Source organism: Haemaphysalis longicornis, unplaced genomic scaffold, assembly GCF_048455015.1.
Source record: "Haemaphysalis longicornis isolate Haplotype H1 unplaced genomic scaffold, Haemaphysalis longicornis Haplotype H1 scaffold_7, whole genome shotgun sequence".
In the NCBI taxonomy this organism is placed as follows: Eukaryota; Metazoa; Arthropoda; class Arachnida; order Ixodida; family Ixodidae; genus Haemaphysalis; species Haemaphysalis longicornis.
Genome location: NW_027526422.1, coordinates 2965252 through 2980425, shown reverse-complemented (window position 1 = coordinate 2980425; position 15174 = coordinate 2965252). Strand labels below are relative to the sequence as shown.

The window sequence follows — 15174 nt, the reverse complement described above, 5'->3', positions numbered from 1 at the left end:
CATGAGCAAGCTGAGCAAGTATTAAGTAGGTTCAAGGCGCAGCTTGCCATCTAGACCATAAGAGTTCAAAAATGAGTCATTCTTTTAGTAAGCGAACTCCACAAAGACGCTGGGAAATGTTGCAATCCGTGCTGGCTCGCAATTCATCCTAAAAGTTTCTCAACAAGTTTTTATGGCAACTTCTGAACAGATTCCCGAAAGTCATTGACAAGTGGTTTCCTTACTGTGCATGCTCAAGTTCCATTTTCGACTTTGAAGAGCCTCGTCACTCCGTTCCATTATTTCACTAACCTTACGTTTTTTTAGTGGCAGGATTACTGTGTTGCTTTTTAAGGTGAAAGCATTTAATGCCCCATCAGTTGAAGCTAAAGGCCAAAATTGTTTTGCTGCTTTATTTCTTCTTGAGAACATGCAAAAATCGACCAGAACAAGAATCGTAGCGTTTCGTAAAAAACTCAAGTACGAAGAGGAGGCCAAGAAATTTGTTGATCTGCCAATTAACCGTAACAAGTACTGGCTCAAAAGCCAACTTTAATTCACGTAGCTCCGCGTGTAGCCTTCTCACTGCTTATATAGTTACTCCCCACGCTAGGTTAGCGGCAGTGTTGTACGTAACGGTGTTCCTGGAACTAGTTCCTTTTTGGAGGAACGAAGGAATGCCACCGTTCCATTAAGGGTCGGTGGTACTGTAACGGAAACTGGTTAGGTTTTTCGAGGAACGGCAGGGACGGCGTTCCTTCTGCAAACGTTACATTCCTAGAAATTGGCTGTTTTTGATGCCAAGGCTCGAGTACGGAAATCCACAAGTCGCTACTGTGTTTCTCTTTCTATAAGTTGGGCAACTTCCCCACCCTTCAGCGGAACGTGCTTCTTCGAAGGTCAAAAGCAGAAGAATGACCACGCAGCGGGCCGCAGCCTGTGCTTGGTTTCATGCCGGTTGAGCTTACACGGCGTTCGACGGGTGAATAGCGCAGCCGCGAGAATTCTTTTCACCTTTCATCGTTTGTCTGGGGGGGGACGGGGGGGGGGGGTCCAGGATGCGCGTGTGGCCGATAGAATTGTTCCCTGCCGGGGAATGGTTTCTAAGTCCGAGCGGCAGTGCAGGTACCATGCGAAATCACCGTAGGTTGTCAGGGGTAATTACCACATTAGACTCGCGAGCCGCTGTGAGGTCATTCGAAGGGTCACTGGGATTGCAGGGTCACCGGGGCACAGGGAATTGTTCGGGATTGCAGGTTTGGACCCCTCAAAGGAAAGCGCGAGCTCGTTGTCGCCAGCTGATCTGCTAGCGGAGTGCCGGAAGGCTTGGACATTTTACGACTATCCAAACAAGTGCAAACAAACGCTTTCCCGTCAGTGTTGAATGCAACACATGGGTGCAGCTTGTCAGAACCCGGGTGCTCGCTGCTCGAGTGCGGCACTGGTTTGCTCTGCGCCTTCCCGTTCATCGCCACTGATAAAGCGATCCGATCCGGCGCGTTTTGTGCACGGGTTCTGTGTCGGTTTAAAATGTATTTTTCACAGGCCGCCGGTTGGAATTACCACAGCCGCAAAATAAGACCCGGCACCAGCGGGGCCACATCTGAGACGGTCTTTTGGATAAACAGAGCGCGGTGCATCAAAGGGAACGAGCGGATGATTCTCCCCGTGCGGCTGCGAGTTCGCTGCTGATAAAAAGTCACGTGCCACCGATAGCAACTGCAGCAACGTACACCGCGAAAGGGCAAGGCGAGGCCGCACACATGTGGCCAGGTCTTTCGTTCGCTTTTCGAGCCTTGAGCGGAGTGCGGGATCCATGTCCAAGTTGTCAACAAAGATGAAAAGGCCGAAAGAGCTTGCCCGTAGCAGACGGCAGTCTGAGGAGCGCAATAGTGGAAGTACGTCACCGCTGAGGAGCGCAGCATCATAGGAGGGAAGGCTCTCGCGCCGGCAACAGCGAAGAAAAAGTTGAAAGGAGGAGGAAATACGGCGCGACGATAATGCGTGGGTTTTTATTTACGATTTCTCAGTTAATACTCATCGCTTTAACAAAATTCTTGCAGGAGGAGATTGCTAATGCATTGCTTTATTTGGTTACATGTCATCCATGCATCGGCGGAAGGTTTTTATTCTCAAGATTGTTCCGCCATGACATTCAAGTCCGACTTGGCTGATCCCCCGTGGGTATGCGCCGGTTTTGTTACGGCTACAAATTCAGCCTATGCGACTGGAATTTTAACACTACTGCACGGCAGGAGCGGTTGGAGGTCGGTGGGAGAGGCCTTCGTCCTGCAGTGGATCTGAGTAGGCTGGTGAGGAGGACGATAATGAACTGAAATGCTGTAGTATAAAGCTAGTTCAATGGCGTTGATAAATACGGGCCGGAAATTTTCTCATCATCATCGTCATCGCAGTCGTCGTCGTCGTCGTCAGCTGCACCCTCCCGTCGTGTGGCTCCGGGGCAGCACGAAATCGGTGCCCACCGCCATCGCAAAGAACGCAGACCGCCGCGAACTTACGCCAGGGTAAGTCGCCGCACTTAGGGGCACGGCACTTCCTCCACGTTCGCTCGTCGCTGCACTAATGACACCCGGTACGAGGCCCACGGCAGTGTTTTGCCGACTAGTACTGTCACTGCTCCTCAGTGCCCCGCCGCACCAGTAATGGTACCCCTCCCAACGCAGTCACAGCTCTTATTGCGATGACGTGGCTCAGAGGCCTTTCCTTTGTGAGGCATGGGCAATGCTCATTACTAGACAAAGCAGAGGCTCATTATTTTACGAGGCCATTCTTCCGGAGCTCAGCGCTGGACACATGTACGACTAGTGCACGCGATTCTTACGATTGATCGTTAGGACCCGTTTTGGCGTCGATCGCTGGTCGGAGGAGGCTCACGACGTGCGACTGGCAAGCCAGATGCAGTCGTGCCATCGTTGAGATCGTCGTGAGGCCACATCCAATGAGAGCCCGCTGAGCCCGCAACCGGCTTGCGTTGCTCCGGCGCTCGGGCCGGCTCGAGTGATGGGAACTTTAGGCTTAGCATCCTGGCAGATATTTGATCGCCGCTATCTCTGCAGCTGCGAATGACAATCCGTAACCCAACTGTTCACCACACTATCATCCCCTTTCTCGCATGTGGAACTTTATTTAGGCTGTAACTGCCGTTTGAGCGATCGGTGACCAAGACATCTGCGTAGCCTGTTTCGATGCTTCCGCGCAGGTATTGCCATCTCTCGGCCGGCCGGCGCGCCGCGGCGACCGGTCAGCGTAGGCTTGCATCGCGGCAGATATCTGATCGCCGCTTTTAAAATAAGCCCTGACAACAATCCCTAGCACAATTTTTCACCACACTAACACCTACTTTCTCGCATGTGGAACTTTATTTTAACGATCAGATTGATTCAGCAGAGCAGCGACAAGCGGGTGCTAGTGTGGTCAGCGCCGGTTCGAGCCGCTGAGTGTGCAGAGCTGGCAGGCGCGGCCGGCGTGTGCGCGGACTGTTTCCGAAGGCAGAAAACGCTTCACGGTTGCCTGCTTTATCCATTTTTTGCGAAAAAAAACGCTTGGAATCTACAAATTCAGCTCAGCGATCGTCGTAGTTGACCATGGAGCAAAAACAGTGGGCGGAGCGACGCCGACGACGCATCGTATACGCTCATCGGGTCATGTGTCTCAAATTCACGCGTACGACAAGTCGTGGCGACAGTCGTAACGATCAGTCGCATGCGAATCACGTGTACCGATCGTACATGTGTCCAGCGCTTTAAAATGCAGTCGGACAGATCAGTCTCCCTGGCAATTAGCGGCGTGGCGTTGCCAGGACGTTGCCAGCACCGAAAACGAATGTGTTCTCGACTTCTTGCTACATCCCAACGCTTAGACGCCGTCTTCAGGTAAGGGTTGCGTCACGCTAGAAAAAGTCATGGTGGTACGTTGCGCAGTATTTAGATTAACAGCGTTTACTTGTTGGGTGTCGCATTTTTGGAGTGCGGCTAACGCCGGCAGTTTTGCTCTGGCTGTTCACGTGCTTTCACATCGCTCACGTGGAAACGTAATGGTGTCGCTACGCCCGCTTCTTTGCCACCATCCAATGGATAGGTCTTCAGAGTGAAGGCTCGGCTACACGACACCTATCAATGTCAATCATCGCGTCGGCAATGCCCTTCAGCCGCCGGCGCGCCAGCTTTCCTTTCTTATCGCTTCTCTCGGTCCCTCAACTTCACCATCGATGGCACGCATCCAATCGCTTGTGTACGCGTATGGCTAGGCAGCAGCTGGCTGCGAAATCTGAAGCAACGCGGTGTGCATCGAATTTCCTTAAGCTTGAGACAAGCAGGTTTCCGTCACCAGTTCCGTTCGCCCAAGCATGCCGCTGAAGAGAACTCAGATGGGACACGGGAAAGAAGCCGGGCGCTCAGAGGAAGCCACTCCACGCAGGAAGCCGACCCGCGGAACTCGGAAATGGCCGCCCCCCCACCGGAGCTCCAGCCAGCGCCTGCGGTCCACGCACCGGACGGCTCTCGCAGCTGGGCGGTGGCCTTCGCGGCGGCGTGGAACATCTTCTTCTGCTCGCTGCTGCGGCGCGCCATGCCGGCCATGTACCAGCCCGTGGGCGAAGCATTTGCCACCACCGCCAGAGGCGGCGTCGCCTGGATCAACGCCCTCATCTACACCCTGACATACACTCCAGGTAGCGCGCCAGTGCTAGAGAAGGCAAGAAACGGCTGACTAAGGGCGACATTTTCCTTCGGACGCACCAGTGGAGTCCCACATGTGCGTCCCGAGCACGATGACGCCGCCAGTTCGAGTTCCCGCGTGACAGTGTTTTCAGTATAAGTTGAAACATCAGCAGGCGGCCGAAATTCGCCGTCCCCTGTTCAGGCCGTGCCACAACCACACAGCTGCTTTTGGGCTTGAAGCGGCAATTCGAACCTCTTTCCTTATAACAAGATGCGTTTCGTTACAGGACATATATATGGTGCCGTGCTTTAAGACTCTCCACCTGTCGAATACAGCTGCAGTTGGCACTTGTAACTCCCAATTAGGCTATGTAGATCCGCTGCCTTGTAATAGAACTGCATCTCAAAGGACGAAATAATTGCGGCACAAAATTTTTTCTTTGAAGCCACCGATGTAAGACGCGTGCTAAGTCGCTAGCAGCAGAGGTACGCGCCGCGTAGTGCATGCCATGCCAGCAGCCGAGCGGCCGCGGCAGAGTTTTGAGTGTGCTCGAGCCAGCCTTTCGTGCAGAGGTACTGCTACCGCCCAATTACAACCGGTGAATAGGAGAAAAGGGGGTAATATCGGATCAATTTCTAAAGATGGCAACGAAGAAATGGATGCAGCTCCGCTCCCTGTCGGAAGTGCGGAGCAGTGATTCGCCAGTGTTTCCATTGTGTTATTGTTGAGTACCTGAGGTTTATTTTTTGTTTATTTGGGTTCGCTCTTGTTTTTATGTGGTTTTCTTTTCTTTTTCTGGGTTCTGGTTTTATTTTTTCCGGGGTTTGCATTTGTTGATCTGTTCTAATCGACTCGGGCGCAATAACCGTCAAATGGCCCGATTTCTGGCCACTTTCCCACATGCGCCGCCGAAAGAGCACCAGGAGCAATCGTAGGAGAAGGCTGCTGGAGAATGGCCTACGACGCCTCGGTTGCCATTGCCTCTTCCAGTGCTTTTGTCTTTGGGTGGCACAAAGGAGCTCGGCCACTGCCGCAGGGATGTGGGTTACGCCGTCCACTCATTTTCTGGACAGACGGCTCGTCCGCGGGGCGAGGAATATTCGGATCAGGTTGAATTGGTTTTGTTTTAACAATGAAACTTTATTTCTGTTTCATAAACACAGATATGGATACATAAACACAGATACAGAAAAAGGAACCGCGGAAAAAAGCTGTCATGGACAGCTTGACGAGGCCGCAGCCCCCTTTTTTCTCAGACAGCAGCATCGCGACAAAAGAAAACACACAGTTATACAGGCAACCGAAAAAAAGTAACAATAAAAGCTAAAACCCGTCATTTTCAACAGGTATAAAAAGAACAGTTAAACAAGAAAGCAAATGAGAGACATAGAAAGGTTAATGCAGTTTAGGTTAACGCAGTTTCTTTTTTTCTGTCTTGAAATTTCTGATTAAACCATTTCTTCTACTCTCTTTCTTTGTCTTACCTAATTGGTTTTCACGACTAAAACAAATTTTTCTTGGCCAATACCTCTAAGTGGGTATGCGCCGTTTGACTTGCGCGATGCCTAAAGACATGGGACGGATGACATCTCGGGCTGTGTGTAAAGTGCTCCGCACTTGAAAGTGGAAAAGGAGAACATGACAGGCCACTGCGAAAAAGAGACCCGCAAAAAATACCAGGAGAAGAGAAAAAGAAAAATGGTAGCATCTCCACACCGTGGATAATGCCGAGGGTGCGGAGTACGGGGACTCGAAATGACATCCAAGTTGCGTCCCGGGTGACATGCGATTTGCGCCCCGACCGTCATTCGATTTGAGCCGTGAGTTGCACCTTGATTATTCCCTAAATGAAACTGCAACTCACGGCTCAAATCGAATTTCGCTTGACTTCCGCTTGATGGTGGTGTGCGTATGGATGGACGCGGACGGACATTGGGGGGTCCTAGGGTACTCCGCACGGTTACAGGCGAGCGAGTAAGTAGTTTGACTTTTGCGCTGCTGAGCACAAGGTCGCGGGTTCGATTCCCGGCCGCGGCGGCCGCTTTTCTGATGGAGGCGAAAAGCAAAAACGCCCGTGTGTACGAGATTTCGGCGCACGTTAAAGATCCCCAGGTGGTCAAAATTCATCCGGAGCCCTCCACTACGGCGCGCCTCATCGCCTGCGTTGCGTCGGCGCGTTAAACCCTGCAATCACTCAAGTAGTTTGACTCTACGGTACTAGCTCATGGTGGTGCAATTTTGTTGATGTTTTGCATGTATGTGTTGACCCAAACCAGGCAATAAAATAAAATAACGGCCGTAGCCCAATGGGTAAGACGACTGACACTAACTCTGTCTGGTCTGCCAGACACAGGCTCGAATCTTGCCGGTGCCTGTGTGTTTTTTTGCGATTGTAAATGCTATGCGCACGGGCGCGGACGAACATTTTGCGGTCCTAAGGTGCATAGACCTGTCACAGGTCCAGGCAATGGTGCGGAATTCGAACATACATGCGACCACAAAGCCTCCTTCATGACAGTCAAGGACTGGTAAAAGAGTGTTTTATCAGAAGGGGGAGAAAAGGAAAAAAAATTTCCCTCGCACTTCCCCGAGGGGGAGAGTGTGTAAGTGCGAATGCACGGTTGTTGATTGCGCGATTACGGTGGATATCGTGATCTTAATGAGTAGTCGAGAGATTACACACACGCACACAACTACAAAGAAAGATATTTCACTCGTTATTGCTGGTACCGTTGCCCGGTCCGCCATCATCGTTATCGAGATGCAAGACCAGCGACCGCTCTCGACGACGGCGCGCGCTCGACTAATACCCTCCCGCGCCACGCGGCCGCTACACGAGCGCCCTCACGCGTCGGAATGCAGAGCGCCCGCTACGCGAGCGAGAGCTGTCCCGCCCGAAGTGGAGAGGAGGCGCCCAACACCCGCAGTCACTGAGCGGAGAGAGGAGGAGGAGAGTAGCGCCCGCCGTTACGGCGAGGGCTACACGAGCGCCCTCACGCGTCGGAATGCGGAGCGCCCGCTACGCGAGCGAGAGCTCTCCCGCCCGAAGTGGAGAGGAGGCGCCCAACACCCGCAGTCACTGAGCGGAGAGAGGAGGAGGAGAGTAGCGCGCGCCCATCTCCCCCCGTTGCTAGAGAAGACGAGGAGCGCGCGCACCCGCAGCTGTTGCTATGCGGACGACGGCGGCGGACGATTCAGGCTCGCTTGAGGAGTGCATTCGCATTTAAAAGAAACGGCTCGAGCCAGCAGTGGAGTTCTGCTACTGAAGCTCCGAAAGCGAGTTACTTATTTGTTGCGTATTTCTTTGGCTTGGGCTGCACGCAGCGGGACGAGGCAAAAGCCCATGAGCCGGTTTTATCCCGCCTCTCTGCCAAGTGCCTTCTTGTTTAGACACCGTTTCTCCTTTGCTTTGTTTTCCGCATTTGGCGCTGCTCCCTACAGCGTTTTTCTCTCTGTTTTGTTCATTACTGCGACATCGTTTTTAACCTTTGTTTTAATCTCTTTTCGTAAAGACCAACCTGACGTATACTAGCTAATAACACAACGCTGTGATTTCCGTGTTTTGCCTTGAATCTGTCCGAGGCTACCTTTTCCGTTAGCAGCGCTTAAACACAGCAGAGGTAGCAGCAGTTTGGCGAGGTGCCGAGGGAGTGGCCGGTGAGGCACACTTGGCCCCCTGGCGCGCGTGCGCAGTGCTCGTGGTGTCCGGGCTGAGCCACAGGATGTCCCTGCGCCTTCTGTCCGTCGTGGGCGCCGTCCTGATCGGCGCGGGCCAGATAGCCTGCTTTCTCCTGGACAGCCTCATGCTAATCATTCCCGTGCTAGCCTGCTGCGTCGGTACGTATTCCCGTCAACGCTTGAATGTGGGCCGGTAGCTGGGAACAATGACAAATGGCAACACAAAGGAAGAAAGACACAGGACCAGCGCTGGAGTCTGTCTTTCTTCCTTTGCGCCCTGTCTCTGCAGGTGGCGTTGTTTTACAGCAAAACTTTCTACGGTTTTCACTCACGGCGCACAATGTAGATGGCGTGGCGAATGGTTACCCAGCCTTCCCTGCGCGTAGGTGCCTGCTAACAGCGGCGGGCGAGTCGGTGGGACGGCTTTATCGTCTGATTTAGCGAAGGTTGTTTTACGCCAGTTTTGGCGCAGCTTCGCGTTCTGTGCGCGCTTCCTTCGCACGGCTTGTTTAACTTGTTCGACAGCACCTCTTGTAAAAACCGGGACCTGACGGAATTAAGTGGTCGTATGGCAAAATACTTTTACGTTTGGCTTGCAGGTAGCAAAAACAAAATGCGGAGACCCCATACAGACATCTGGCCGCTGGGGAAACGCTACCTTTTGCGCACTGTTTGCCACGAACGGGGCTCCGTTTTCTAAATGGGTGAATACCAATTCAGCTGTCTTTTAAGAAGTATTACAAAAGCCGAAAGGAGCAACTGGTTCTGATAAATAGCGATTATAAAAGTTCACTCAGCTTTCTCGCAATTGACAAACTTACCGAATGAAGTAGTTTAAATCAGCATAAATAGGAATCGCTAAGGTCGCATGCCGCATTGTTTCTGTGTCTGTGCTCGTGTCGCGCGGTGGTGTAGCCCCGAGGTAGCACATCAGGATGGCTAGGTCCCAGCGTTTCACTCCTGGAAAGACACTCTTCTCCGTCTTCTTTCCGACGACGCACGGCCGGGCCACGGCGGCGGCGCTCTAGCCCTCGACCGGCTGCTCTAGCCTGGCTGTGGCCGACGTTGCTGCGTTCGTGACGCCGCCCCCGCGAATGCGAGATAACGGCTGGCAGAAGTTCTGGTTTCACTCTTCGTAGAGCCACGTGTGTGAATTCAAGTGACGTTGCATGGGCAATTGTTGTGGGCGTCGTTTAAAGCTTTGCTTTCCAACCCCCTTCACACCGTGGATTGGAGCCAATTTTTTACCATGTTTCATTGCGTATTTCCGCCCGCCGTGCGGCTGCACTTGACGCATTTCCAACCCTTGGGTCCCGCCCAGACGGCAGTCATTGAGCTCCACAGCGCTGGAGGCGCACTTACTGTGGTGAGCTCGCTTAGGGTGAACATGGGAGCTCGTGGCCACCCGTCCTATCAGGGCAGCCTATATATATACCGTGAGGTGCGCGAAGCATCACGCATGCGCTGTGCATGTCGAGCTAGAATTTGCTTTCAGCACGCGCATGCAGTCATCGGAGTGTCTGCTCGTTTTCTGCCATCTTGCGCGTCGTCTCCTAATGGTGTCTCGCTTTGAAACTCTAATCTGCGATCCTTGTATGAACAGGCCGAATAGAAATCAAAGGTGCTTTTTAAATGAAACTGAATCGTAAATTGAATCGAGTTTGTAGTGCCCGAGCTCACTCGAAGCTCTTAATTTATTCGATAAACATTGTGTGCATGTTCTCCTTGTGCAGTTTGGGTGGCAACCACGAACAAAAAATAAAGTGCTGCTAAAATGAGCTTAATCTTTTTATCAAGTCTGCTTGAAGCAAGCTGGCCGGTTGCGGTGTCACGGAGCGATTACATTGCATTCAAGCTAATGAACGAATAACCGCTCACTCAAACATTTTTCTAGCGAATTCGAGCTCCCAGTTATTTATACAGCGGCCGCTTGCCCCACCGCAACACGCAAGACGAAGGTAGCAGACGACGCTCAGACGCTCCGATGACGCAACGCGCGCGCTGAAAGCGTAGCCTCGCTCTACACGCACGGCGCAGGCGCGCTGCTTCTGCTTCGCGCATCCCACGGTAGGCTGCTCTGACAGTACCGGCCGTCACGTGCTCCCATGCTCACCCTGAGCGAGCTCACCACTGTAATTATCAGGAAAGCTAGATACTTTTATCGTATCACGGGGATAGCAGATGCGTCAATGGCCGGCACGGTGGATGACGCGGTAAGTAAAAAAACACATTGAGTTCGTAAGGGAATCGAACCTGGCCTGGTCTCCAGTGCAGGAATCGTTACCAGCCCTTAACATCAGCACGTTGCCGGCGGCGCAACGAGCGCGAGTAGGGCTGACGTCATGTCGCTTGACAGGTGAACCTGACGGCCCCTGAATAAAACAGCCTGGTGCGCCCCAGCCGCGGAGAACTGCGATTCCTGGGAAGCTGCAGCGCAAGTTGTGTCCAGTGTGCCTGTCAAAGTAATTCGCGCCGACAGAAACTAATGCGAGGAAAGAGTCGCAGATGCGATGTAGCAGAAGGCGTCACGTTTCCAGGGCACGTTAACAGTCCTAAGAGAGCGGAGTTTCCAATGGCGGAGCTGCTGCAGGCGGAGTCTGCTGCTGGTCGTGCTCGTGCACGCAGGGTTCACTTAAAGGGACACTGAACTGAATTTGTCAAGCTCCCGTTTTTGCTTGCACTGCGTAGACTGGCTCAAATTAGCACACTTTTCATCGTTTATCCGGTTGACAAATCGGTAATTATTTTACAAAGCGCGAAAGAAGAAAAACTACCATGCGTGGTTTGCGGCGGCCGCACAAACTAAGCTGTGACGTTGGGAGGAGGGGCGCCGTGATTGGACGATGCCCAAGGTTAGCCATCAAACAAGTTTCGGTTTAGGTTTCGGTCTGTAAAACAACATGTTTGACATTCGATGGCGTCGTTGGATGGGCATTCTCAATATCCCACTTATCGTAGTACCGCGCTTCTGCCATGTTGTCGGCTGTAAAATGCATAAGATAAGCCTCCCAGGACGGCTTGGAATCGTAGCATTCACTATCTGAGGCCTACGCAGTTCATGAACGCCCTCCGCGTCCCCGCAGACGCTCAAATGCATGCGCTTTTCCCCCATATTTGGAGCTTGCCTCGCTCATGCCTGTATCGTAAAAAGCGTGTTCGCACCAGGCCAAGGGTCTGTTGATTCTGGCCTGTGCCGACTGCCCGCAAGCAGTCGGTGCTTATGGCAACAGCACGCCAACGAGAACTCGCTAGCGCGCCAGTGCCAGCCTGCGCGAGTTCTGTGGACTAGTTCGTGGAGCAATGAACGTTGCGGCCCAAAAAAAGGTGAACTCAGTATAGAAAACATCGGCGAAAAACGAAAAAGTTAGCTCATAAAAAAAAAAGCATGTACCCGCGGCGATTCGAACTTGTGACTGGCAAAAACACTTGCGATGACATACATAGCGCCCCAGACGACTAGGCCACGAAGGGCCGCTGGCGGCAACGGAATATATAAGGTATATAATGTATAACCAGTTATTTAGTTTTAGTATTTCAAGCAGCTTAGGTGACTATTTGTTGTATTGCGCTCGTGCAGTAAGCATCCCCCGTGTTTCCACAATAGCTCACGTCTAGCAATTGCATTTCGTAGACGGGAAAGCGTTCGCAGATGCGTAGTCGTGCTGCTGACCGCTCTGCTTGTTCGCCCAGCGCAAAAAAGTGCTTCCCGCACCCTAGTTTTACGCTGTACGGTAAAAATATCAGTTGATTTTATTTCCTTAGTACCTATATTGACTTCGCTCACTCTTCTCCCCCTTCATGAGGCCTTATATTTTCCTACGGGCGTACCAGTCAGCGAAGCGTCGCATGTGCGCTTGTGCAGCGCTTGTGTGAAGCGACCTTGACTTGGAGCTAGATACAGTGTACTAACTAACGAAGTAAAGAAAGGCGCGTTCTTCCATTCCCAAACGTGTTGTGGCTTAGTTTCAACTGATCGAGCGAATTGCGACGACCCGTCGGCGGCCGGCGGACTAAACGGTGGGCCGACTGACTCGGTCGCGGAAGGTCGGCGAGCCGTGCAGTAGCGCAGCCAATGTCAGCTCCTCTCCTGCTGACGTCACACGAAAACGCCACAGAAAATGGGCGAGCGTAAAGAGAGGAGGACAGCATTTTCGAATTGATTTTTCTACTAAATAAATTCGCGTAAACGCGCACAGAGTGGTCGAAACAGGGCCCAGGGACTCCGGACTACAGTTTGCGCTCGTAATCCCGCATTGTTTACAAATCACTTCAGTTTCCCTTTAAGAGCAGACTGCCAGGCCCGACGACAGCCTCGCGAAAACTTACCCACCGATAGAGGGCGCAGTAAACTCCCAAATGTGGATAAACGAAGGGGACAACTACATCAAGGAACAGACAACCGATTTTTGTCGAATATATATTTTCTGTCCCAAATGAAAGGGCATCACTTAAAGCACCTTAACGAGAAGCGGTTTTGCTGATCTGATAACGCCCTAGAACATTTTAAATCGAAATTTTTAGATCTACGAGCCGTATGTGTCCTTCCAGAAATAATGCTGGCAACCGTGACATACTGTAGCGTGGCAACATACCTTTATCTGTGTGCGAAATGAAAAGCGATATTTAAAAACTTGTCCCCAGCTTTAGAAAAACGTGATAATCGTACGCTTTCTTGTTCCTTTAGGTGTTTTTTTTTTAATTTACCAGTCTATTTTGCACAAAGGCGGCAACTCTTGGGATGGACGACGGGTAGAATCTGACCACGTTTTGGAGGTTGGCAGTTCGATTCTCCCCGGGCGCGTCCTTTTTTTTTTTTTTTAAGCTGCCGTTGGCATATTTGGAAACGGAAATCGAATATTCTAGCAAAACAAAGGCCCCTTACTCAGGCAGAATCCTCAAAGCTTCTTCACGGGGTCTGTTTACTGAACGCTGCCGTTGATTCTGGGCATGGAGGCTCAGTTAGCCACACTGAGAGCAACCCAGCGGCGGCGGGCGGCGTGTCTTAAAAATTACACGAATACTTGTGTTAAAAAGTTTTCAATGAGTGAATAAACGTTTAAGAAGTTACAGTAGCTGCTAGGTTTGCAGGTCACGTGACAGGGACACACATTGTAGTGTCAAGTTTCGACACTACGAACCACCACACTTCCGATTTCAGAAAGTTTGCTGCCAAATTAAAATCATTTCCACCAATTTGTTTATAAGTTGCTTGTGCATGAAGGTTACATGACCGGTTTGGGAGAGCGAGAAAACCCGTCGCTCTCCGCACATTTGTCTGGCCCTTTAGGGAAGAGAGAGAGCCTTCCTCAACCGACGTTCAGCTGCCGATTCTTTTGCGGGAATCGTAGACTTTGCGCGGCAACGCGCTGCCGTTCTCGGCTGAGGGCCCGTTGAAGTTCGAGCCGACAAAAGAGAACCTCGTCTCCGTTGTTCCAGGAGATCGGGTGGAAGTGGGTTTAACGTTTTGCTTTGATCACCCTTTGATAATGGGCATTGTTGTTGCCATGCGCCATTTTTACGCTGCATGAGCGAACTATAACCCGGCGTGATAAAATGAAACGAGGGAACGTGGTCTCCAGCTGGGCCCCATCTTTTTCCCCCTCTTGGGCAGTGTTGTTGACGTTGTGACGTCGTGGGTAGCGGCATTAATGCATGCCAAGTTACCTAGTCTCCGACGGCAGCGGGCGTTGTGTGTGACGATGTGCTCCAGGCCTGGGCTCTGCGCTGTCCACGGTGGTGGACGAGACGGCGGTTCACCTGCACTTCTCGACAGCCAGGCGTAGAAGAGCGTACAACCTGTACTACACCGCCTTCTCGTTGTCGGCCATCGCCTCCCCGCTCCTGATTTCCACCCTGGTGGACAAGTACGGCCTCAACGGGGCCCTGCTCCTCTCCGGGGCCGTCTCGCTCAATGCCCTCGCCGGATCCATGCTCATGAACAGGCAGGCTTTTCTTCTTCCTGTCTCTGCCCCCTGCGCCGCTACACAAGCCACTCTTTCCTCCGTGGCCAGCTATCCGCACCATGAGGTCTAGAGGGCGAGACACACAGCGGGAGATTCGGCACGCGTATTTTTTTTTTTTGCTTGCTCTTTCCAAAACCGGTTCTAAAGCCTTCATGCGGGTCCCCGACGGCTGCCGCACCGCTTCCCGGAAGTGGAAAGCGCGTTGTTGCGTGCGGGACTCTGCGGGACCTCTGCGGCCATTAAGAGTTCTTGCGCGCCTGCGCATCCCTGTCGCTTCGGAAAGACATTGGTAGGGGAGCCAAGGCCAAACAAAGACAAGGGATTTGACTGCCCGCTGCGCGGCCGGTCGGTAAAATAGGAACACGCGTGCGCCCCGGCTAGAGTTCCTGTATATAGCTCCCGCAGGGAGCTAAGAGTTGCGCGACCGACCGCCATCTTTGTTATCCGGATTGCTGCGGGAAAGCCGCCCGTCGCGAGTGAAGGAGCCTCGCCGCCACGCTTCCGACGGCGGCCGACGCGCGGTGGGGGCGCTTCGGTCGGCGGCGCCTTACGGCGGCTACGCTGGATTCCTGGGCGGGGCGCGGTGCCGCCCGCGTCGGTGGCTGCGGCGCAGCCGTAGTGGGGGCTTCTCTGCGCGGCATGGATAACCGGAGTGTCGCAATCACGGCGGCGCGTGGAGAAGGGTCGCGCAACTCTTAGCTCCCTGCGGGAGCTATATACAGGAACTCTAGCCCCGGCGAAATCGGGGGACAGCGGGTCGCAGCTTGAGCGGAGACCGAAGGTCGGCTTCTCGGATTCGCGCGGCCGTGGCTGTGCGTGACTCGAGACCTCCGGAGGAGAGAGGAACGGGAGAGTGGGTTTTGGGTAGCGGTAG

General features: G+C 52.7%; 1 protein-coding gene and 1 long non-coding RNA gene across 3 annotated transcripts in view; both read left to right on the top strand.

The window, feature by feature from the left end:
* LOC144146162 (uncharacterized) overlaps nt 1–6038 on the top strand; it is a 162261-nt gene extending 156223 nt beyond the window's left edge. For both annotated transcript variants that reach the window (XR_013317670.1, XR_013317671.1), the window contains one exon: nt 4417–6038. This is a non-coding gene — a long non-coding RNA (uncharacterized LOC144146162). The remainder of the gene's footprint in view (nt 1–4416) is intronic.
* Nucleotides 5612–14370, top strand: LOC144144886 (uncharacterized). Its single transcript, XM_077676384.1, has 3 exons — nt 5612–5699; nt 8353–8496; nt 14048–14370. Exons 1-3 carry the CDS (start codon nt 5612–5614, stop codon nt 14368–14370), a joined length of 555 nt encoding a protein of 184 aa, XP_077532510.1.
* Nucleotides 14371–15174: the final 804 nt, after the last annotated feature.